The sequence below is a fragment of the Gavia stellata genome, chromosome 4 (genome assembly GCF_030936135.1).
Source record: "Gavia stellata isolate bGavSte3 chromosome 4, bGavSte3.hap2, whole genome shotgun sequence".
NCBI lineage: Eukaryota > Metazoa > Chordata > Aves > Gaviiformes > Gaviidae > Gavia > Gavia stellata.
In genome coordinates this window covers 82,406,262-82,430,705 of record NC_082597.1, presented here as the reverse complement: position 1 = coordinate 82,430,705, position 24,444 = coordinate 82,406,262, and the positions used below count along the sequence as shown (strand labels likewise).

The following is a 24,444-nucleotide window of genomic DNA, read 5'->3' as shown; positions in this document are numbered from 1 at the left end:
CTTTGTAAAGTGTCCAGGTCCCCACAGTTAAAGAGACCTTTTATCGGAGAGCTAGACTCAAAGAGAATGTGTTTTGCAGAAACATAAAAGTAATAATGCACACATACATAGTACTTTAGGTGCAGCAATAGCAGTCCTTAACCTTAGGCAGTGTTTGAAAGTATTAAGTGCCTGATGACATTATTCTGTTGATGTCTAGATTTGCCTGTCATGTTCTTTGCCTACAAAACTTCTATGTGGCTCTGAGACTGCGATAGCCACAGCACACCTTACTGAAGAGAGACATTTTCAGAAAGAGTAGTAACACAGTGTTTGTCCCATCGCTTCTAAGAACTCATGCATAAGACAACCTACGTACACTCAGTGTCTCTCTTTAGCTTTCCTTACTTTATTCTTTAGCATGCTTTAGCATTCAAAACTGTCAGTAACCCTCCAAATCTGGCAAATTAAAAATCCACAGCAGGCAGCCTGTCTACCTGAGACTGAGTCAATACCCATGTAAGTCAAGAGAGGATACCGATGAGGAAGGGAGTACAGTTTCACTTCATAAACCCCTGAGCACACCGAGTGATGCTCTATATAAGAAACAAGTAATTCATTCAGTTATACATATAACATTTTCTCTCATAATAAACTCTACAAGCTCCTACAAATAAGGAGTAACATATTTAATATGATACACTGAATCAGCCTTTCTTTTGGACTGGCAGGGAAGTTACCTAGCCTTTTTCTTCCTATTTTTTTAACACCTATTATTACTTGCTTTTCTGGCTTTTCTTTACTTGCAAATGAGATGTTTGCCCAAGTTTTTACCTTGAACAAATGTGAGGTCACTGATATTTTATCATTTTCCTAATCTTTAGTTTTCACAAGTTAATTTGCACAATTTTCATCACCTAGGTCAACAGAGTTTGAAGTTCAAATACTGACTTCTTTTCATAAATAACTTTGGTTTATAATAACTAATATTTCATGAACACTTTCTTGCTTTTCAAATTAATCACAGAATCACAGAATCACAGAATCACAGAATCACTACGGTTGGAAAAGACCTGTAAGATCATCAAGTCCAACCTGAAAAAAAAAAAAAAAAAAAACAAACAACCAAACAAACAACCCACGCAAGCCAACCACCACACAACAACAACAAGGCACAACACACCAAAAACCAACCCACCCAACACCACACAGCACCATGTCCATCAAGCTACATCCCACAATGTCACATCCACACGCTCCTTGAATACCTCCAGGGAGGGTGACTCTACCACCTCCCTGGGCAGCCTATTCCAATGTTTCACTACTCTCTCAGTAAAGAACTTTTTCCTAATATCTAGCCTGAACCTCCCCTGGCGCAACTTGAGGCCATTTCCTCTAGTCCTGTCACTAGTCACTTGGGAGAAGAGACCAACACCCACCTCTCTGCAACCCCCTTTCAGGTAGTTGTAGAGAGCGATAAGGTCTCCCCTCAGCCTCCTAATAATATAGCTAAGCCTCCTCCTAATATAGCTAAGCCTTACTACAGAGGCTGAATTCATTTCATGTATTTGCTTTAGTAAGTAAGTACTTGTAAGTACTTGCACTGAAAGCATTACTACTGTCAGATAGACACCATCTAGTGGCTAATAAACAGATGTATAACTTCCAATAAAAGACAAGTATGATCTTTTTTTTTTAGTCACAGCATCACTGCACACCTTGAGACAGCACGGCTTGCATCTTGGCGTTTTGAGACAATAAGAGAGTTACAGAACTTTCTTGTTTAACTAAAATTTAAACTGCTAGTCCTCAAGACTTCTGAGACTGTGACAAATGAAAGGGCAAACCAAACGCGTTCAAATGCATCCTATTAGTTAAATGCATGCAAGAGTTTCTGGTTCATTATCTTTCAGGCCTTCAGGAATTCGAGGTCCCAGAGATCAGAGGAAAGGTTGGAGCAAGGAAGATGTAGCTGTGGTAGAAGAGGATCAGGTCAGGGAATACATATGTCCAGTTTGCTTAAGTAAGTCCGTGGGCCCTGATGGGATGCACACAAGAGCGCTGAGGGAGCTGGCAGATGTCATTGCAAGGCCATTCTCTGTAATCTTTGATCGACGATGGCAACTGGGAGACATGCCCAAAGACTGGAGGAAAACAAATGTCACCCCCATCTTCAAGAAGGGCAAGAAGGAGGACCTAGGGAACTACAGGCCGATCTGCCTCAGCTCAACCCCAGGGCAGGTGATGGAGCAGACAATCCTGGAAACCATTTCCAGGCACATTAAAGATGAGGAAATCGTCAGGAGTAGTCAGCATGGCTTCAGCAAGGGGAAGTCATGCTTGACCAACTTCATAAACTTCTATGATGAAATGACTGGCCTGGTAGATGAGGGGAGAACACTGAATATTGTCTGCCTGGACTCAGTAAGGCCTTTGACACTGTCTCCCGTAAGATCCTCATAGAGCAGCTGTTGATGTATGAGCTGGATGAGCAGAGAGTGAGGTGCATTGAAAACTCACTGAATGGCTGGGCCCAGAGTGTGGTGGTCAGCATCAAAAAGTCTGGTTGGAAGCCAGTGACTAGCAGTGTACCCCAGGAGTCAATACTGGGTCCCGTCCTGTTTAACATCTTCGTTAATGATCTGGATAATGGAGCAGAGCGTACCCTCAGCAAGTTTGCAGATGACACAAAACTGGGAGGAGTGGCTGATATGCCGGAGGGTCATGCTGCCATCCAGAGCAACCTTGACAGGCTGGAGAAATGAGCTGACAGGAACGTTGTGAAATTCAACAAGGAGAAGTGCAAAGTCCTGCACCTGGGGAAGAACAACCCCATGCATCAGTGTTTGCTGGAAAGCAGGTTGGCAGAAAAGAACCTGGGGGTCCTGGCGCACACCAGGTTGAACATGAACTAGCAATGTGCCCTTGCTGCAAAGGAGGCAGATGGTATCCTCGGCCACTTTAGACAAAGTATTGCCAGCAGATCAAAGGAGATGATCCTTCCCCTCTGCTCAGCACCGGTGAGGCCACAGTGGGAGTACTGTGTCCAGTTCTGGGCTCCTCAGTGCAAGAGAGACGTGGACATACTGGAGAGAGCCCAGTGAAGCGCCACAAGGATGATTAAGGGACTGGAGCACCTCTCATATGAGGAAAAGCTGAGAGAGCTGAGACTTTTACCTGGAGAAGAAAAGGCTCTTATTAATGTATGTAAATACCTGAAGGGAGGGTGCAAAGAGGACGGAGCCAGACTCTTGTCAGTTGTGGCCAGTGATAGAACAAGAGGCAATGGGCACAAATTGAAACACAGGAGGTCCCCTCTTGAACATGAGGAAACACTTTTCTACTGTGAGGATGACAGCACTGGAATACTTTGCCCAGGGAGGTTGTGGAGTCTTCCTCCTCAGAAATATTCAAAAACCATCTAGTCACCCTCCTGGGAAACTCACTCTAGATAGCCCTGCTTGAGGAGGGGTTTGGACCAGATGACCTCCAGATGTCCCCACCAACCTCAACCATTCTGTGATCTTTGAGCACTTCAATTGCAACTATTCCACCAAGACAGCAATAGACAACAGCAGTAACGACCTGCTCAAATGTTGCATTAAAATATTCATTTTTCTGTTCTCTGTACTGACTGTGGAAGTTCAGAGATTTCTCACATTGGAAACCTTCTTTATGCGGGTGTTTTCTGACATAATTGTTACATGGTGCCCAGTTCCTAATCTCTTTCCTTGTCATCTTGGTTTTGTCCACTGTTGGAAGCAGGTTACTGAATTAGACAAAGCTATGGTCTCTTCTAATGTAACTTTTGTACAGAGGCAGATAGGGTCCTCATACAAAGCATCTTAATATTGGGGTATACCTTTAAACCAGATGACAAGGGTTGGTCTTAACCCCTGGTCAGTGCTCAAGGAGTCAGAAAAGGACCTCCTCTCACCCCAGCATGGCGTAGCCAGAACTTTCTACCAAGATTAAGATGTCAAGAGCAGTTTTACAAGAAAGATAAGCAGAAGTGTAACCACCCAAATGCAGCAAATGTTTTCTACTCCCTGCAGTTCCCAGCCATACACACCTCCAGATGCCTGCAAATATTTGTATACATTTATATAAAAATGTGCAGGACTGTCTCTTTTGTTTCAATGTGGCCTCCCACCTCTGGCTTTTGCTTCTCCAGTTTAAAACAACAAACTTTCATTTCCTATCAAAATACGCTGATAATCACCTCCAAATATGCCTGTCGGATTGGGACATATCACTCAAATCCATTAAGACATATAGGTTTCTGGCTGTGAAGTTTAGGCATCATACAGGCACTATGGAACTTAGCCTGAGACAGTTCTGCACACAGATAAAACCAAACTAGCTGCCTACAAAACTACACAATTCAAGGGGGAGGCACCAGAAAGCTGCGCAGAGACAACCTCAGTCTTCAGAGCCTTGGCTTTGCCTAAGTCCTGATGTAGAGGTGCACATCCTTTGCTGGATCTGGCTTTTGAAAATCCCACTGAAGGAGTGAGGAATCTGGATGGTAATGAGGATATTAGTGCTCAGACAGTGACCTGAAGCCTGGGAATCATGTTTAACAGAAAGCAGGGATCTGGTTTTCCTCAGCACTGCAATACAAACCTACTCATTTGAAATTCCATCTCTCATAGAAGCATCAATAAATAAGACCAAGCTCTTGCCAAAACAGACAGAGAGAACCACTTCCTACAGGACTGGCGAAGTCTATGAAATGCAGAGCTGTAAGTAAATCATCTAACTCCAATCACAGGCCTGCACCCAGCAGAATAATTCAATACAAATTCTTCAGTGATTTATGTACCATGAGCAAAAACCCTCTGCTTTGCAATAAACACAGGCTGGAGCACTCGTGTAAGCCCCGTGATGGGACGTTCCAGGGGTGGAGGGGAAAATCCCTACAACTGCAGATGAACAGCACTGTCCTAGCATCAAGCAACTAATACACAGTCCATTTAATGGACGTATGACATGATACAAAAGTCCATTCCTAAATAAACTGGGGTCATGAGGGGTAATGAGATCACACAGACCCTGGAAAGGGGAAAGAATTATAATGATGGAGGAAGTGTTCCTTTCTCGACAGCTAGGACTCTGCTCCAGGGTCCCACCTGCTTCTGGCTCCCTCCAGGAAGCTCTCTGCTGTAAAAACTGGCATGAAGGACAACATCAAGGCTGAGTGGATGCTGGCATACCACTTCCCACTGTACCTAGTGCTTTAATGGTGATGAACTGTAAGCTGAACGTGCCCCATGTTGGGACTGAATCTTCATTGTAGAGTTCCTTGGAACTATAAAAAGATCTTGGACTCAAAGTGCAAAAGGTTTATAGCAAGAAGATATGCTCATATTATTGCCTCAGGCACATTCTCAGCAGAGGTTTGGAAAGGAGCTAGATGGACTACTGCCAAAGTTACCGGTAGAGCTTATGGGCATTTTTCTACTTAATGCTATGTTTCTTCGATCACTGCACTTTCCCAGGCTTAAAGCTGTTTTCTTTTTTTCCTAATAAAGAATTCCTTGCATACAGCCTCAGCATCTTTGTCAATGTTGAAGATATGCCTGCTAAAGACAGTCAGGGAAGAATTGCATAGTGTTCCCCTATTTCTGTACGGGAACTGAGTCATTTAGTTATTTACCAAGACGAACAGTTTTTTACTGTCATTACCCACCTGGCATAAGGGGACTCTCTCCAGGGTCCCATGACCCAGTGTTGTCTCAGGAGAATGCGACAGTAATTCACCAGACTAAGGGGGAAAGCTCAACACTCTCAACACACTGATCACTAATACCCAAAAAGAAAGCAAGCTCACACCTCCCTCAAAGGGCAAGGGAACCCTGAAAAATGAGGAGCACCCCACTGGCACACAGTGAAGAAAAGGGATTAGAAAAGAAAAGAATCAAGCAAACATGCTTGGTTTCCACTGAAAAGGCATTTCAGTTAAATAAGGAATCAAACTGTCAGGCAGAGAAAAGCTCCTCACTGTAATAGTGTACAGACCCCACACTGTAAGTGATGTCTTACTCAGAAGGTAGTACATAACCATCTGACCGAGCAGTTGCTTCAGCAGAGAGAAAAGATCATAACATAACTATTCTCCAGGCATTAAGAACAGTATAATACCCTGCACACCTACCATGGCGGAGTTTTCTTTTCCCTCTGCAGCCTGCAGATATAGGAATTTGTTGCAAATCTGGGAACTGTAAGACAGACCTGCTGGGTCACCCAGCCCAAAATATTAGTCTGTGTGATCAGGCTTAGCTCTGAGGCAAGCGTTAGAGAGGGTTGTTCAGTCCCTGTGAGATAACCATATGTTACAAGGTTGCTTTCTGTCAGTTACATTGCATAAAAAATAAAGATCGGACGTTTGGTTCGGTTAATTCACAATAATAACAGAAGACTGACAGGGAAGAAGAGGAATTAAAACATACAGGAGAATCTGCACTTTGAGGATCAATAACCCCAAAGTTACTGTAAACAATGATTGAGCAACATTTGAGTGTACCTCTGGAATTAAGGAAGGCACCACAGACATTTATTTTCAAGTTCTTAAGAGTTCTAGACAGTATGTGGAGACAAATGTTCGCTCTCCAGAGATGAAGATGTGGCTACAAAGAACAGTGGTGAAAGAAGCAATGATTTGCTAATGTATTAAGCAGGATAGATGGCCACAGTTAGGGGCATGCTGTACCAGAAATAATCTTAACCACACCTCTGCCAAGGAAGAAACACTTATCTCTAAAGACAATAAAACCACCATTTCAGTAGAACTCCCCTTTTCCTATTTTATTGCTCCTTTAAAACTACCCTATCCTAAGTAGGGTAAGCAGATGTACCCGGGTTGGGTTTTGTGGTGAAGATCGATGAAAGAAGAAAAAAGGGAAAAAGGCAAACCAGCAATAACACTTTCGGGGCCTGATTGCTTACACTGAACACTGCACTGCACAGGACCCAAGACACTGAAAGTGAAGGCAACAGTATCCAGAGCCAGGACGATCAAACTTCGCAATATCATAGGTCTGTCATCGTTGCTTTAAAAACTGCCAGGAAGAGAAAGCTACAGGCTGCTCTGCTTTAGGAAGACGGCATTCAAATGCAGGAAAGGGGAGGAACTGGTGACTGGTCAAGAGTGGGTTCAACACGGGCACACTGCAATGAAGGGCCAGAATTCATTACACACAAAGTTGAAACAATTTTCCATACAAAAGAAAAACATAGTTAAAAATAGGAAGGAAGAAATATATTAAGTAGACAGTTTGAGTAACAGAAACTCCTCGGGTTTGATTTACATGCTATACACTAGAAATAATATTTTGCTTAACACACTTTTCCACCTACTCCTGCAAAAAGACTTATTGTATACATAGTCTTAATCTTTACAATGACCATGTCTTCCTAGTTTTGGGCTTTACAGTGAGATAAGCATATACAGGCACTTGGAGCTTTGAAAGTAATCATGCTATAGATAATGTAGCCTGTTAGTTATTAAGAAGTGAGGTGAAGTCCCAGCAACAGGAAATAGAAATGAAAACATGAAAAAAGAGATGGTTTACAAGGAGCTGATGAGCTGGAACCTTTTAGAAGCACTGATATTAAAATAAATTCCACCACAATTAAAAACCTGCTAGCTCTGCTTGACCTCCCTAGGGTAAGGTAATTATGTACTAATAACAAGACAACAAAAGGGGACCTCTCCTCTATGATGATCATCCCCTATCCGGAGTTTCAGTTCATACACAGGTTCCCATCTGCAGGTGCTTCAAGATGTCCATTAAGAAGATAACTTGACAGTTTTCCAGGAGTTAAGAAAGCTTTTGTCTCAGAAGGATAACTGCCTCTTTATGATATCAGTAACCTTAGCACAGTCACTTCATCTGTCATTTAGAGCTCCTAAGTGATAAAGGGTGCATTCAACCAGAAATATAATTCATTATAAATTTTATTGCCCTTCTTAAACTTGCTGTATATTTTCTTGACCTGCTGTAACTCATTAGAGGTGCACTGCCAAAGGACAGAGACAAGGGCTGTAACTTGTACCAAGGAAAATTTGGTCTGGACAGCAGAAAAAAATTCTTCCCCCTGGTGTGGTGCAGCACTGGAAAGGGTGCCCAGAGAGGCTGTGTGATCTCCATCCTTGGAGATTTCAAAACTGGTGAGCGACTCGATCCAGCTTTCAAGCCAGCCCTGCTTTGAGCAGAGAGGAGGTCTAGGGACCTCCAGAGGTCCCTATTCACAACCTGTTCATTCTAGAATCACATAGTTAAACCTTTGATCAACATACTATAACATTTATTTAAAAAACCCAAAACCTGTTTTCTTTATGCAGGTTCGTAAAACCCTAGGGAGCGTCCTCCCTGTCTCTGGATCAACAGCAGCATTACCCTTTAGGAAACTAACAAACACAAAAATACTAAAAACTGGGTTTGAATTCATCTTCATTTGAGGAAAGAGCATCATCAAAATAGAAAAAAAATCAATGAACCACAGATGCGTTTTTATAGCACCTTTTAAATTACAGTACAAGGATTGAGAAGGACGACTGTTGATAAGCGCGTTCCTGCAAGAAAGCTACACTACCGAAACTCTAGTAGAAATCAATACTTAAATTAGGATGAGAAAAAACCTATATTATAACAGGCAAACCGCTGGAGCTCTGCATGTCCTAGAACTGCAACTTTCATTTTTAACTTGTTAATATATCACTCATGCCTTCCAAGTCTAAGGGTGACTGAAAAGGGAGGTAAACCATTTTCACTACTTCTAGCCTAAGATATCTGTTCGCAAATAAGTTGTAATTTCCCTCTCAAAAAATGGTTATCATCCTCTTCATCTGAGTTGAAAATAGAGATCTATGAAAGGCAAAAACTGAATTCACATGGCTGTATTTAAACATTGATATACTTTTGAAAATAAAGCACTGCATTAGCCAGGCTTTGTTTTAAGCAATGTTATTTAATACCTGGATAGGCACGGAGAGACTGGGTGTTATATACATTTTACAAATCAGCCCTCAATTCACACTGTACTATCATCTGCACGGTCTGCATTATATGTTCTCTTAAGGTTTTTAACTGAAATTGTTTTGCTGTAGCATAGAAATATGTAACACCCACTACGATCTCATTTGGTGAAACCCTCCTCACTCACAACTGCATTTCCTAATTCACAAAAAAATTAGCCCAAATAAGTGCATAAAGCCAGAGCAGAATACCTTTACAGATTAAGACACGGGGGTGAATTGAACTGTCAGTGAATATCATAATGGTCCTTTATTTGGTTTTAAGTTTTTAAGAACTTGAAAGTATTCTAAGACTGGCTATGCAGTTAGAGGTCCCTCAGGATATCAGACCTTAGAAGGGACTTCAGAGAATCCCTGATCTGTGTCAAGAGTGAGCATAACAAATACGTGGTTTCTAGCCTTGGTGTACCATCACTTGGAAACTGGCAACAACCATATGGCCAGAAGCAAGGAGCTAAGGCACCAGGAATGATTTATAATAATTCTACAGTGCCATATCTTGTCTTCCAGCATAGGTACTTCAATTAAAGAATGACTTTCAATTTACATTCTTAATGTATAAAGGTGAAACAGGAATAGTTAAAAAATTTTGCACTGTTGCAAAGTTGTATTAAAAATTAAACTAAAAAGTCTAATTAATTTGGGGATGTGAATATTATTTAAGCAACATACTTCAACAGAATTAATGTATTTGAAAACATCAGTCAGAACAGGCTTTGAATATAAGGCACAATAAATGCTGCTTCTTCTGTCCATCAAAGCCTGAATATAAACTCATTAAGTTACTCAGTGCTCCCATAATGAGAAAGAAGTTGAGTATAATCTAATCAATCTAAGAAAGAAGGATCACAGGAAATTATCAAAATCCGCATAGTGTGGCTGATGTTTGCCGAGGGAATAAGCATCTACCTTTGACTGAGCTCATATCCCCCCCACGGTACAGAGGTGCCAAAACCTAGTTCAGTTGCAGAAAGAAAAGGGTGGCAATTCTTCAGGTATATATACTCTAAAGCTCTAACATTACCGAGAAAATAAAAACCACATTTATTTTAGTGGTAACAGTCAAACATGCAGTCAAGCAAAGTATGGAAGATAAAAGCAAGAAAAATCATCTCTGAGAACAGAGAATCAATTGCACATGTCTGGCCCTTTTTTTCTTTCTCACAAAAGTTTAAACCACAGAATTTCTATGAAATCATATCAGCATAGTGGAACATTATAACGGAGACAGCAAAATACAAATGAAGATGGAGTGTAAGCAGATGTACCTCTATTTTTAATTCAGCTGAGCTGTCAGGTCTGGTAAAACATGAGAATTCCTCTAGCCAGTCACAGCTTAACTTAACATTTGTAATATTTACTAACAACATACATGTTGTAATCTTATTCTGATTTACCTACTCCATACAGCATCCTGGCCTGGAATAACTGGTATTCAAAAGTACATAAATCCCGCACGAAAACGTAAGGCAAAAAAGAGGCAATTTCAAAGCCTTGCAGAACCTCAGTAAGCTTTGATGGTCTCAATACCATTTGCCAGTTTGAAACATCTTGCTCCCAATAAAGAGCAATTCTGCCCACGTTACAAGTTAGTGGTTAAGTCTTTGAAAAACTATATGCAGTATTTCAACTTTAACTCGAAATACAATAAACACATTTTACAAAGATTATTGATTATCCATATTACTAACACCAGCTTTTGCAGGTAACGACGTAGGGGCAGATCATATAATAAAGCCTAGTTGGAGTTTGATTATTCAAAAGATAAACCCTGATGAATGTCATCTTTCTTATGTATACAAATGACAGATTGGGGAGGGGCGGTGTCTGTTATTTGTTTATTAATATTGCAGTTCATTTATTCCTAGACAGATAGTAAGAATATTTCAAGTCAGGTGTTTTCACAAGCATTTCCTTTTCTTTACTCAGTATTTATAGCATACAACAGAATAGGTTTGGTTTGGTTTGGTTGGGCTTTCTTGTAGAGATACTGTGGAAATTCCTTAAAAAGCATGGTTGTTTTCTTCTGTCTTATTTTAAACCCAACTTCTTCTATGTTTGTAACGGCAAAATTCAAAATATAGAAAAAACACTGGGAACACATATGGATGTGTTCAGATGAATAAAACTCGTAAAACCAGGAGTAAAAAAATCAAATCAATTGCAAAACTGTCATATACTTTCACACTGATTCATGATGTGAACACCAGCTTCTCATTATTCACCAGACTTTGTGACCATACTCTCCAATAAAAATTCATCAATGTAAATGGAAATTCCTCTTTTTTGAAAGAATTAATGCTTTTTTTAAAAAAAAAAAATCTGAAGTATGACATTCTTCTAGGAATAAGCACTATACAAAAACAAAGGTACATTATTGTTTAGTATACTTTTGTTACAGCAAACTATCATCAGACCTACAGAAAAGCAGTGAGAGCATTATTTTTAATGCTCTGATCAATCCAAGATTTCATTTGCTGAAGTGACTGGAAGGAACTTAATTAATCTGCATCAGCTAAGAACCAGGTCCCTTAGTGTGTTATACAAGTCCGTATTACCTTATGAGGTCAATAGGCTGAAACTTGTAAAATACTCCGTATCTTGCCCATTCTCGATACAGCAACTAAATAAAAAAAAAAAAAAAAACAAAAACAAAAAACAGAAACTTAACATGAAACAAGTGCTCCCATCTGTTTTTACAAACCTCTTCTAAGAGTTAAAAATATATGTACCCAAAAAAGCAGTTTCCCATACTTCAATACAAACTTCCAAGTATATTTTTCAGACAGTTATGGAAGGCTCCAACCAAGCCAGCAATGCGAGGATGGTGTACACACATCTTTCTCCACATACCTACCCCCTTCTCACCACATTTATTAAATAGTGATGTTAACTAGAAAGGCTCAAACGGCAAAATAAAAGATGCTGTAGTCTTGTGGAAATCTTTGGAAAAATGCTAGAAATAATCCCACTTACAGAGTGAAATTCTTCTAGATGTAATTTATTTAATGTCTGGAATCACACCATAGATAAATACTGGCCAGTCTTTCCAGGTCCAAGGCGAAGTGAACTGAGGTAAGAGTTCAAAACTGGTAAACTGGTATGTAAAAACATCTCAAGAGGTAACAAGTGCGGCAAAACCAGCCTGCTCTCCTGCTCAGCTCCTGAGGCTACTATACCCAGTAGAGCCTGTATAAAAGCCCCTTCTCTCCCCATGGTGCACACGGACACACAAGTTCACATGTTTACTGTTGGAAATGCAAATCCAGACAGCACAAAGGAAGGTGCAGATCCTACAGAAACTTCTTATGATGGGAGGAATCCAGTGGGAACAGAGTCAGGGATAAAAGGAAACATTTCAGGACCTGTGGTACGTTAACCACAATACACTCAACTGCACTAGGCAAGGGACTCGGGGTCGTCTTCCTCCTTCCCTCTTTCATTGCTGTGATCTATGTGACACAACTTTGTTGAACTTGCCAAAAGAAAAAAGAAACCTTTGACAGTCTTTTAGAAGAGGCTGCAAAGGAAACTGGCAATTATAGTGTGAAAGACATCACGCTGTTCTGAAACAAAAGCCAGCTACTGGATAAACATTACCATGCAATTAACAATTTGGTAAAAGAGTTAATTTGATAGCAGGACATTTTATAACTGTGTATGCATTTAGTAATAATCCAGAAAGGACATTCAAAAATGAAGCTTTGCAGAACTATATGAAGACCAAACATCAACAGGATCTACCAAAGTTAGATGACTGTTCACCACATTTTATCTTCAGAGGAAAATAAAAATCAGAGCAGTCCCATGCAAAAGAGTAAAATTTTCTGTGGAACCACCTGAATTGTTTGTATTCCTTGTTTGTATTTTATGCTGTGACAAGACTGTAGACAGTCTAAGAAAACATGCTCATTGAAAACTATGTCTTGAAGTACAGAGTGCATTAAAAAAAAAATAACCAGAATATGATGATAAATGAAACTAAATTAACCACATCACTACTTATAGAGAGATATTTATGTTAGATTATATAGATATATATAGATATTAGATATACAGATTAGATTATATAGATATAGATATTTATATATATTAGAAATCCTTATCATCCAAAAAGACAGGTGTCAAGCCTTTTATCCCTATTTTCAAAAAAGAAGTGGAGGGGGTCCAGAAAAGCGTAGCATACGAGAGGTGCAGTCAGCTCCTTTAAAATAAGGCACCACGTCATTCCTAATAAAACTGGAGCGGTGTTGAAACTGTCTTGGGAGAACAAGCTTCTGTGTGGAATATCTGCTTGCTCCAAGAGATGACCTCATACTTCAGGTCATCCCTTGCTGTGAACACTAACTGACAGTCCCTCACCTGTAATTGCTGAGTTATACCTTGGAGACTTCTGTTCTTCCAAAAACTTTGGCTGGGATTGGGCAATAAGTTTTAAAGCTGCTGGGGAGGAAGACCCAAACCAAGAAACACACATACACAACCAGGTACCTACGGAGGTTATTCTGCAGAGAAGTTAAATTGAATATCTGTTTACTATTTTTTTTCTTTAAGAGGAAAAAAAGGAACTCCAAACATAGTCAAAATCACTAATTTTAAAACAGGAAGATAGAGATTTTTTCCAAATGTGTAATATGGGGAACTCATCAGCTTAGTTGCAGACTAGATTGCAAACTGTTTAGTTCTATCTGCAAAATAGATGCTCATTAAGCATGGTGCTTAATTTCCAGTAAATAATAGATTATTGCACAGTGGAGTTAAATAAGTATGCAAGAGCTGGAGAGGATGTTAGTAACAAGTACGTATAGTTTTTGCAATTATCAGTAGTTGCATCTGTCAGATGGTCCATTTCGACAGCTAGCAGCATGCTGCACCACCTTAGGAAGTTAACAGCACAATTAAAATAAGTGTGGTGATGTTTCAGATACTGTAACTACAGAGTTATCTTGACTTATTTTGAGGTTTTCCAATCACATTTTTCTACGGTTTATAATGCCTCTCCTCCTGCAGATGCTACGTGAAGGAACTAAATAAATATCAAGTGAGCAATTAAGACCTGGACCCTGCAAACATGCGCCCAACAAAGTATTATTGTTCAGAATATGGAAACTGGCTTGCAACCATTTAAGTGATCACAGCTACGCCATTGCATACGCATTAAAGATACGGCATAAAGTATTTTCTGTCCAGAGATCAGGGAGTGAACCTGACGCTGCTGAAGCAACTGGGAATTTGGCAATGAGATTCAAGGAGTGTGGGGTCTTGGCTTTTAGAATATTGCTCTTACAGAGCACAGTCTTGCAAAATGCTTTGTGCTTGTGGAAAGAAATGATGAGACTAGGTTTGATTTTCTTTGGCTTCAAGAGGAGTTGAAGAGGATTGCTCTGGCTGCCATACTGATATTTTCATATGAATACTTGTGGTTACCTATTCAAAATCACCCCTTGCCATTACCCCTCAGCATTACCTACAATTTTATTTCTTTCTGTAAATAATCATACTAATAAATGCGTTCACTGAAATATACAAAACAAGAAAGTTAAAGCTATTAAACTATTAGAACTACTTAAAAGCTGTTTTGAACGTAGCTACAGAATGGAATTTGAAGAGCAAAAAGAAAGGTCTTTCTAAAATGGCAATCAGCTCAGGAACAGGTTGCATTATGTCAGATTCCAGAATCACACTGGTTATTCAGATTCCAAAGAACTGAAGGTGAGTTTATGGCATGAATATTTTCCATTCATGTGTGTTGCCCACACTAAAGCTCAGTCTCAAGACTGCAATTTTATAAGATTAAGCTTAATCTGGAAGCTGGAATGTGCTTCCTTTCATGATATTTATTAAATTGAAAGGAATTCTAGGAAGAGTTTTGTAATATAACTTACTGTATTTTATCAGCCTCACTTAAAAGCAGTGCTTTCTGTAAGTTTATAATAATACCTTCCAATCTGCTTCTAATATTCTAGGGATGTTGTTGTAGTATATGACAACAGTGTATTTCCCAGATTGGGAACAAAGCCCTTATGTATTTCTCAATGTCAAACACATTGCTAACGATGAAGGGTTACAAGATGCCAGTGGGCTAGAAGCTTAAAAAAGACCAAGTCAGTGTTTATACTCATGGTGAGTTATTACCATGCTGCTGTGCAATAGCTTTCTTAAAGGGATTTTTTCTAGAGCAGAAAAAACCCAGAGAAAAACAGGGAAATTCCTTTACTCCAATCAACAGTCTTAGGAAAAGAGTGGGTTTCATGGACTGCAGATTTCTAATTCTCATAGGATGTGACAAAAGTATTGTTTCACAGTGCATTTTCTCCAAGGAAATCCTGAAGAGGGTTAATAAGGATTAACCTCTTATATTATGAACTGGTACATAAACCTTAATTACTTGTGCTGCCTTATTGGCATAAGTACCCCAGACAGGCTCAGTTCATCATTCTTTGGGCTTATACAGCAGACAATTGAAATGGAAGATACCGATAAGTTAAAACGGACAAAATAAAAGGGGGCAGAGAAAAATAAAACTGAAAAATGCCCCCCTTGCCTTTAAACCTGATCGGGGCGTTTCAGGAAATTAAACACTGAGACTATTAGATTCAGATAGAAAACAGATGATGTTATGTATAGAAATACTACAGCAGATTCAATGGCTAGGCAGCAGAGACATATGTGAATAATCAATGAAGTATTTCTGGAAAGAACCTTTTATGTTTTTAATATTTAACACTTCATAACTGAGCCTAATAGGCAGAATAAAAAGAAGGCAGCACAAAATACAGCTAGTAGGGTGAATATTTTTCCAGACACCAGTCCTTTTAAACCCTCTTCCCCCCTTTTCCACAGTACCCAATCGTCCCCCATGAAGAACTAATGAACTAATGCTCATTTACCTTTCTTCTCAAAAAATTTTGCTAACCTTATAAATCAGTAAACTATGTAGCTGACTTTCAGAGTCAGTTACTGTATCACTATTATCACTTACTCACAGAAAATTCTGCAAGTGCAGAGTAAACAATTTCTTCATGAATGAAGAGTTCAAAATATCAAATATACAAGCTTCTTTCTAGTTTGTTTTCCAGCTTTGTCTCATTTGCTTACCAAGGTTCGCATGCTAAATTAAATTGCATACAGCACACGAAGATATCTAGCGGCTGAATGTTAACACTATGTACCAAAAACTACAAAGAAGATTATGTTTTCAAATTTTTACTAGCCCAACAGTGGAGAAATTAAATTTATTTGTGTGACCTATGAACTCAGTCTTCATTTTAAATGTGCAAATGATCACTGTTTGTGGCAGTTACTCTCTTGAGAACTACAGTGCGTTTTGCCAAATTAATGGCATTTTCTTACCTCTTCTTCAAGCAACAGAAGGCATATATCAACATGTAATACCACAGAGTTAAAAACATTTATGAAATTATTTACAAGTCACCAAGAATACATGCAATTTAATTTCAAGTATACTAAATGTTTTAGGCATCAAAACATTCTCGTTTTCTTCATTCTTCTCTCCCCCCCTTTCTCTCCCCACAATTTTCCCTCTTCATTTCCTGTCCTATTGTTTGTATATTAAGGAAAAAAAAAGAGCAAACATTAGAGAACAATATGGAATGGAGCTTAATGGATTATAGCAATTAAATGTTTTTGCTCATTTCTAATAGCAAGCATATGTATTAAAACCAGTCTGAATTCACACAGGCTTTGATTATGCACCCATTTATCTTGCGCAGACAGTTGGTGGGTGCCATATTTTCAAAAGTCATTTGATAGCTAGAAACTTTTTATTTACAAAATAATTGGAAGCAGATTTTTAGAAACTGCATGTAATTTAATTGAATACACAATCAAATGAAAAATACAACTATGTTTTATTATAGTAATGATTGTTCTGTAGTACCATCTGCTTATGGAAAGAAAATAACCATAAAAATTATTTAACAACTTTTGCTTCATGACAGGTTGAAAAATCTTATCTATGCATGGGGAGGGAAAATTGAAGCATTTCAAGATGTAAATATCAAATTAAATTCACTGAAATACTTCATAAGAAGGCTTTATAAGAAGTGAAAATTTTTTTATATGCAAAAATAGAGGAAAATAAATAATGCAAAAAATATATACATTTGTAAAAACATTTAGTTCATTGAACACTGGCTAATGGTTTACTATAGCATTTAGGACACTAATTCACATTTATCACATGAAATCTAATATGAAATTAATTTTGCAATGCGTTTTACCTTTCTTTCATTCATATTATCATTTTGGCCTTCATATTCACCCTAGAGAAAGAAAATAATAACTGATGAAAAAACAGTTATAATTCAATAAAAGATTGGTCACTTGTTCCTACATTGTTGATTTTACTTTTAGGTCACCATTTGAAATGTACTTATGTAAGAGTTTACATACTAGAATCACACATTTAGAATATATTTTCATTGTCACAGGCAATAAACATATGCACTACTAAGTGATACCATCGGGGAACTAGATTTTTAATAGTATATACGTACATCATGAAGTGGGTATGCTGCATCATAAACATTGTTTGCTATTAATGTGCCAATACCTAAAAGAAAAAAAAAAAAATCGGATGGTCAACAGCTATGCACAGTTAAACAGAAAAGATTATTACAGATTTCATTTCATGACATTACAAAGGGGACTGAGCTGTATTACTGAAAATATTCAAAACCATGTCAAGATGAGTATATACCAACTTAGAAGTAGCTGGCTATGGAACATACGTTTTCACAGAAAGGTTCATTTCCATATAGTGCTTGTTCTTGAGTGAACTAGTATGGTACAGAGACTGTTTTGACCACTTTCTCATCCTGAGAGCAAAGAGGCATGTGACTGAGGAGGAAAGCATCTGGGAAGTCCTTCCTGAAGCTTGACAATGGTCAGAACCGTGGACCCCCACTGATGCAACCAAACAATAAAAAAAACCCCACTTTCACAGAATTTTGTGATTGAAGAAACCCTTACTCTCTATTGACCTGATCAGGTCTCATTTTCACTGAACCAAGTGCTGGGTTTTCTACCCTTCCTCATATGCATACATAAAGCCATCCTTCTGTGTTTGAAACAACGCTTCTTTGTTTGCAGAAGTTAAATCAGTTTGTGCTCACCAAATCCACGGTTATGCTGGAAAGCTGGACGCACCAGGACAAAAACTACTGAGTCCTAAAGATTGCAAACAGGAAGACACAGGGACATGGCACTATCACAGTGACCACATACTACAAGGGCTTTAGCAACTGAATCTCCAGCTAATGACTACAGCACCTATAGATATACACAAGACCACTACTGGCTCGCAAGACCTATGACTCTTATAGCCATTCTGTCTTCAGTCTCCTCAGGTGAAAACAATTGTTCAATAAGATGACAATTAAAGTTAAGATTAGTAGTTTATTCCAGACCTTTTTTCTTTCAATGTCCAGTAAAAAGTAACCAGCTTATCTTTAGGGATGAAAAAAATTCCATAGTCAAATTACACAACTACCATTCTGAAATGTTTGGGAAAAACCCTCTGGTCAGAGATGCTCGATAGTCATTACCAATAAATTTCTTCCTTGGTACAAAGAAAAATACCCTTACTACTACATGCATTAATATAATCAGGAAATCTTCATGTTCAGATCATGCAAAGTCCTCTACTGAACGCACTCCATGTTTGGGAAGTTTACAATGGTTCAAAGTTATGCTAGAAGAAAATATGCCTGCCTTGTATAATGTCATAGAAGTAGAATCAGATTCAGCCTTACACAGATGTAAAAATCAAGAAGCAAATGTGTTTGAAGTGTTATTTTCCTCCTATTTTATTATGAAGCATATGTTTATGAAAACCAAAGACTCTATAAGTACTTCCCAACATCACTGTCCTACCTCTTGTGCAAAACAGACAATGGAATCTTAAAAAAAAAACAGAATAAAGCATGGGTGATTAAATAAATCTTTTAAACCACTCATGATGAGTGGTCTTAAGTCTTAAGACCAGTGAGAAGGGAAAACCTTGGCGACATATGAAGCATAGGACTTTCGGGGGAGGATCTCAGAAGACCAAAACAATTATTGAATTTAGGTCAAACGTGATGCATATTCATGCTTTGGCTATGGGTCAGAAAGATGGGAAGGACAGGAGGGTTAAAATATTTGCTTCATGTCAAATGGGGTCTTGAGCTGACCTGAGCTTGAAATGGATCAGCCTGTATCTTCACCTTGGAGTAAAAAAATAAAAGCCTGAAGAATCACTCCTAGTGCTTTCATCTCTAATGATGGCTTTTATTACACTATAAACCAGAATGTTAAAATAGAGAAAACAGAGAAAACTTTAAGTAAGAGGCAAAAAAACCCCACATTGGTAAAGTGTTCTTTCCCTTCCTATTGTGTTCTTGTAGGACGGATTTCTTCTTTCAAGCTTTCTTTCAACAACTTACAAAGTCTTAAGAGTTTCAACGGGTTCTACACAGTCTCTCTGGATGCCTTGGGAAAGCGTCAGCTCTGGGGGCTGGCTTTTATGTCAACAGGCTTAGTGTCCCTGCCGGACTTCAGGCTTCTTGTTTTATGTACCTTATACTGCCTTGTCTCTAAAATCCTGCACTCTAGAGACATCTAATTGCACAGGCTCCACAGCTCCCGGGGAAAGCATGGTATCCCCAATCACCAGGAGGTTTCCCTGGATGCCAGCTGGAGCAATCCGGGAAAATAAGGTAGCAATCCTCACTAATGCCCCACCAGAGCCTTTGAGCAGATCAAAACATAGAAGAGCACAGAGCAAACAGTGAACAAAACAGACACCAGCTAAACAATGTTGTAGAAATTAAGAATGCCTGACATTTTCTCAGCCACCTTTTCATTTTTTTAAAGGAAACAGTGTAATAATCATAAATTCAAATGTTTGTTCTGGGCAAAGCCAAGTATTTTTTGTTGAAAAAGTATTTTTGTTTGGGGGTTTTTTCATACCATTTAAAAAAAAAAATATATATCTCTATGTCAGGGAAACCTAAATTTATCTATTTTCCACTCCAGCTGCTCTACCAAAGAAATCTCTTACTGCAGCTTCACCACACAAAGTTACACCAAGACTGTGAAGGAAGCTGTTGCTACAGCACATTTATTCTTTGCAAGCACGTTACCCTAGGACACTGTGAGCTGCACATAAGTGGTCAAGCTTACAGAAGGACTTTCAGAAAACATGCCAGACAAGTATTATCAATTCTTTGCCAGCAGGGAGATATGAGTCATGACATCACAACGGATGAAAGAAGAGTAAAGAAAAGAAAATAAGTACACTTTTACATGTTCTGAACCTCAAGAAAACAAAAGTCGAGATATTTCAGGGTTACCCCAAAAGCATCACACAATATCTTCAAAACAAGTCATAGTTAAGCCATATATTTCACTATGCAGTTCATGGACAAATCTTTTAAAGCTGCAGTGATAAAAATAACCTTGAAAGATGTATTATTCTATTGAAATGGCAAGAAAAAATCTGCTCCTGGAAGAAATAACACAAAATATTGTAGCTGACATCTGAATTTTCAAAAGCAGATCATATAATAATCAAATCCAATTTTATAACAATTCATGAAATCCAAGTTATGTGCCAGATCCTGCACCTGTAGAAATGAAAAGCAGGCTCCCATTACCATGTCCTATCCAAACCATGGACCAGAAAGTCTGATTTTATTCCTCAGAAAAAGCAGTCTCTATTTTTTGTAGAAATGTGCCAACATACTTTTGTGTTCTGCTAGAAAAATAAATTTTCTGTGAGATACCTAAACAGTTCTTTTTAAAACAACATATATCATTATCTTCCCTCCTTCTTACCCATGCTGTTTCTGGCCTTCGTAGATGTGCGCTTCAAAATTTCACGTACCTGTGGAAAAGAACAGTGATATAAGACACAAATCTTCTTCTAGCATTATTTTCATCATGGAGCTAACAAGAGAACAAAACTTTAAAGTAAGAGGCTCCTGTAGAGTTCATTTGCACATACATTTAAATCATATGTTTCATTCTTATATAAATGCATGACTTGAGGCCACTAGTTTACATTTAATAATTCTATGGCAAGTCTTACTAGTGGATTATCTGCCCTAACATTCGTACGCTAAGTCCTGCTGTGTCACATCCTTATAAAACTACATGAAGTATAAGGACTTCAGGTAGAATGACAATTTTACACTACAGAAAATCACAACAAAATCTGACTGTGTAAAAAACATTTAGCTTTCACATTTGAACTATAACATCAAGATGCCCATAAAGTGATCAGTATGTATGCTATATCTATGAAACCCAAGCATGTATGGACAAACATAACATATAAGGGAAGAGTTGGCATTGCATATGTAAAGAGAAATCTTGCCTCACCAACCTGCTGGAGACCTAGCAGGATCTCAGGAACAGTATATGAGGTTTCTCACCAAAGACTGCTGGAGCTAGGAAGTTACTACATGATTGTAGAGGAGGTCCTTTTATGGAATAAAATCTAGTTAAATATTAGGAAGTAGGGCTTAATAACAACTTTGAACAATGGAGAGGAGTCAGTTGCAGTGTTGCCCAACATAGTATCCCCTACTCCTGGACCACTGGGCAGTTCTAGAAGGGTATTTCTTACATCCTTATGACTGCTTAGTGTGTTGCAGGAACAAAGAAATGCATAAACTGATGAAATTAGCAAAGTAGTCACCAACACTCACTATTAAAGCAAATCCCATTCAGCACAAAAAGTCAACGATATGTTACTTTTGTTTACTCACTATTCGGCTGCGGGTAGCATTGTCAAAAAAGGTGTCTTTGTCTTTAATGTTATACCTAAAACGTTTAGAGAAAAAAAAAAAAGTCAGTTATGTTTTCAGACGTGGTAGTAATTAGTAAGATAACATATAAGACTCTGATTTAGAATTCATTTAGAAACCACAGCAAGTAAGAAAAACAGATGTTTAAAGGAAATACGGATGAAATAGTACAGCATAACAGACTGTTCTATTTAAGATCTAGTTATTCAGAGTTCTACCTGGATTGCAATGATGGTGGGCATAAAAATGCAAAAATATTAACTAACATAAAATGCCTTTCAGGTAAGGAGAGCTTGTCTATTGTTTATACAAGATGACCTTTTAATCTTTTCCTTATAACACACCCTCAACACTAGAACATTCTGAGGTTATTAGGTTTCAACTAGCCTAATGCAGATGTTCATTACTCTTTTCCAGGCGACTAACCAGCCAACATTTCACTTGCTTTCAAATAACCATTCCACTAGAATTATGCATTCCTTTAAACCTTAAAATCATCATATGTGAAATTAGCCTTCCCAGTTTATTCCTCTCAATTTTACTTGTATTCAGTATTAATTAAAATTGTCAGAGAGGACAATAAATGGTATGGTGGGTCATTATATTTATTACCAAATTTTATTTACCAGACATAAATACAAGGAGACACCCATGAGGAAAAAAGGAGTGTTTAATGTCAAACTGGGCCCAGAAGTATTATGCTGAGTGAAAGGGCAGGTGTCAAGAATTCCTCATCTGCATATTATTAGCCAAGTTTTAATTACTATAATAAATCTATCAAGAGGAATAATATTCTTGGATTTCTACTAGCTCTTTCTTTTTTAAAACAGGCAGTAATATCCTTAACCAAATGATCAGGAATTTGGTGCTAGGATTTTACAGTTCAAGGTAAAAACATAGATATTTTATTTGTTGCACTGCTTCCAGTGCCTTATCCATCAGAAGGAAGCAGAACACTGGCAGAAAGTCTCTGCAACTTAGATTTCTGTTAATCCACTGCAACTGAACTCAGTGCCAATGCATGTTCATTTACTTTAGATCTATTTATTTGGCCTTCAATAAATTTAGTTTTATGCAGACATATGCTTTTATCACTTGAAAATATTATCGAGGAATAATCTGACAACTTATTTCCTCAGGGTTTCCAGAAGTACTCAGTGACTTTCTGAATTTTGAATGTTATACTGGTAGAAAAAATGACAACACTAAAATGATAAGTTATCGCTTTCTTCATTGCTCATCATAATTTAAAGTACTCACAAGTATATTTTCTCTCTAGAAAATGGGTAAGACAGGTTTTTCATGTTGGTATTTTCTTGTTGTGGCACCTGGGGTTGCAGAGGTTCAGTCAATTTGTGCCATATTTCATTTAACGTTTTGAGTATTCCCCCTTCTTCTGTTATTTCATACATCTGAGTAAATAAAATATCGTAGATTAACATCTCACCTCCAAAAATCCACTAAAATGGAAAAAAAAGACAGAATTTGCTATACACACATGTTTAAATCTGTAATTAAAATAAGCACCTTCTCTGAAGATATATTCCCATATAACAGCAAGCACTTGAATCCATAAGGGTTTCAGTTCCAAAAAGTTCTTGTCCTTCACAAGCTACTTTCAGAAGAAAACTCAGTGCAGAATTGTTAATACAAGAAACAACCTTACTAACTAAACTAGGAGCTACTGGCAGATGACAGAAAGGCGGAGTAATTATTTTGACTTTGTAACTGGGAGTAGAGGGAGCAGACAAAGCAGGGAGGACCTTTACCTGCTGCCAATTATACTGCCCCGGCAGAATAAATTATTCCCGGGTAATAACTGCTAGTATGGTCTGACAGCACATGTACACATGCCATTAGAAGCGAGGATGCCAGGCTCATGGCTATGTGGCAGTTTTGAGTGCAAGGACGTAGCTTTTGCTGATTCAGACTGATGTGAAGTGCGAGGGAGCTTCCTAGAGATATGAAGGTATTCTTTCCTGAAACACAGGCAACCTTACCAAACATGAGTTTATGTCCTCCTCACAGGACATTCCTTCCGGCTCTTTCACCAGCTTTGTTACCCTCTTTTAGATGCATTCAAGGACCTTCACATCATTCTTAAATTGTGGAGCCCAGAACCGCACACACTACTCAAGCTGAGGTTGCACCAATGCTAAATACAGTGGGATAATCCCCTCTTTTGACCGGCTGGTCATGCTGTGTTTGATGCACCCCAGGACACGGTTTGCCCTCCGGCCTGCCAGGGCACACTGCTGACTCCTATTGTGCCTGCGGTTGACCAGCACCCCCAGATCCCTTTCTGCAGGGCTGCTCTCCAGCCACCCCTCTCCCAATTTATACTTGTGACCAGCGTTACTCCATCCTAACATTTGTTCTTGTTGAATTTCATGCTATTATTGCCCAGTGCTCCAACCTATCTAAATACCTCTGCAAGGCCTCTTGTCCTGTAAGAGAGTCAACAGCACCTCCCAGTCTAGTATCATCAGCAAACTTGCTAATTGTGAATTCAACCCATGCATCCAGATCATTGATAAATATTTTGAACAGAACTGGCCATAGAATTGAGCCCTGAGGAAGACCATTGGTGACTGGTCGCCAGCCAGATGT

At 38.6% G+C, this 24,444-nt stretch overlaps 1 protein-coding gene across 1 annotated transcript in view; it reads right to left on the bottom strand.

Annotated features, from left to right (window-relative positions):
* The window catches only part of ANO2 (anoctamin 2), a 195,485-nt gene that overhangs the window by 124,664 nt on the left and 46,377 nt on the right, over nucleotides 1-24,444 (bottom strand). The window contains exons 5-10 of the mRNA XM_059816887.1: nucleotides 23,095-23,246; nucleotides 21,796-21,850; nucleotides 20,861-20,909; nucleotides 17,539-17,594; nucleotides 17,263-17,304; nucleotides 11,578-11,642 (exon numbers count right to left, since the gene is read on the bottom strand). Of these exons, the coding sequence (XP_059672870.1) occupies nucleotides 11,578-11,642; nucleotides 17,263-17,304; nucleotides 17,539-17,594; nucleotides 20,861-20,909; nucleotides 21,796-21,850; nucleotides 23,095-23,246 (419 nt within the window). The remainder of the gene's footprint in view (nucleotides 1-11,577; nucleotides 11,643-17,262; nucleotides 17,305-17,538; nucleotides 17,595-20,860; nucleotides 20,910-21,795; nucleotides 21,851-23,094; nucleotides 23,247-24,444) is intronic.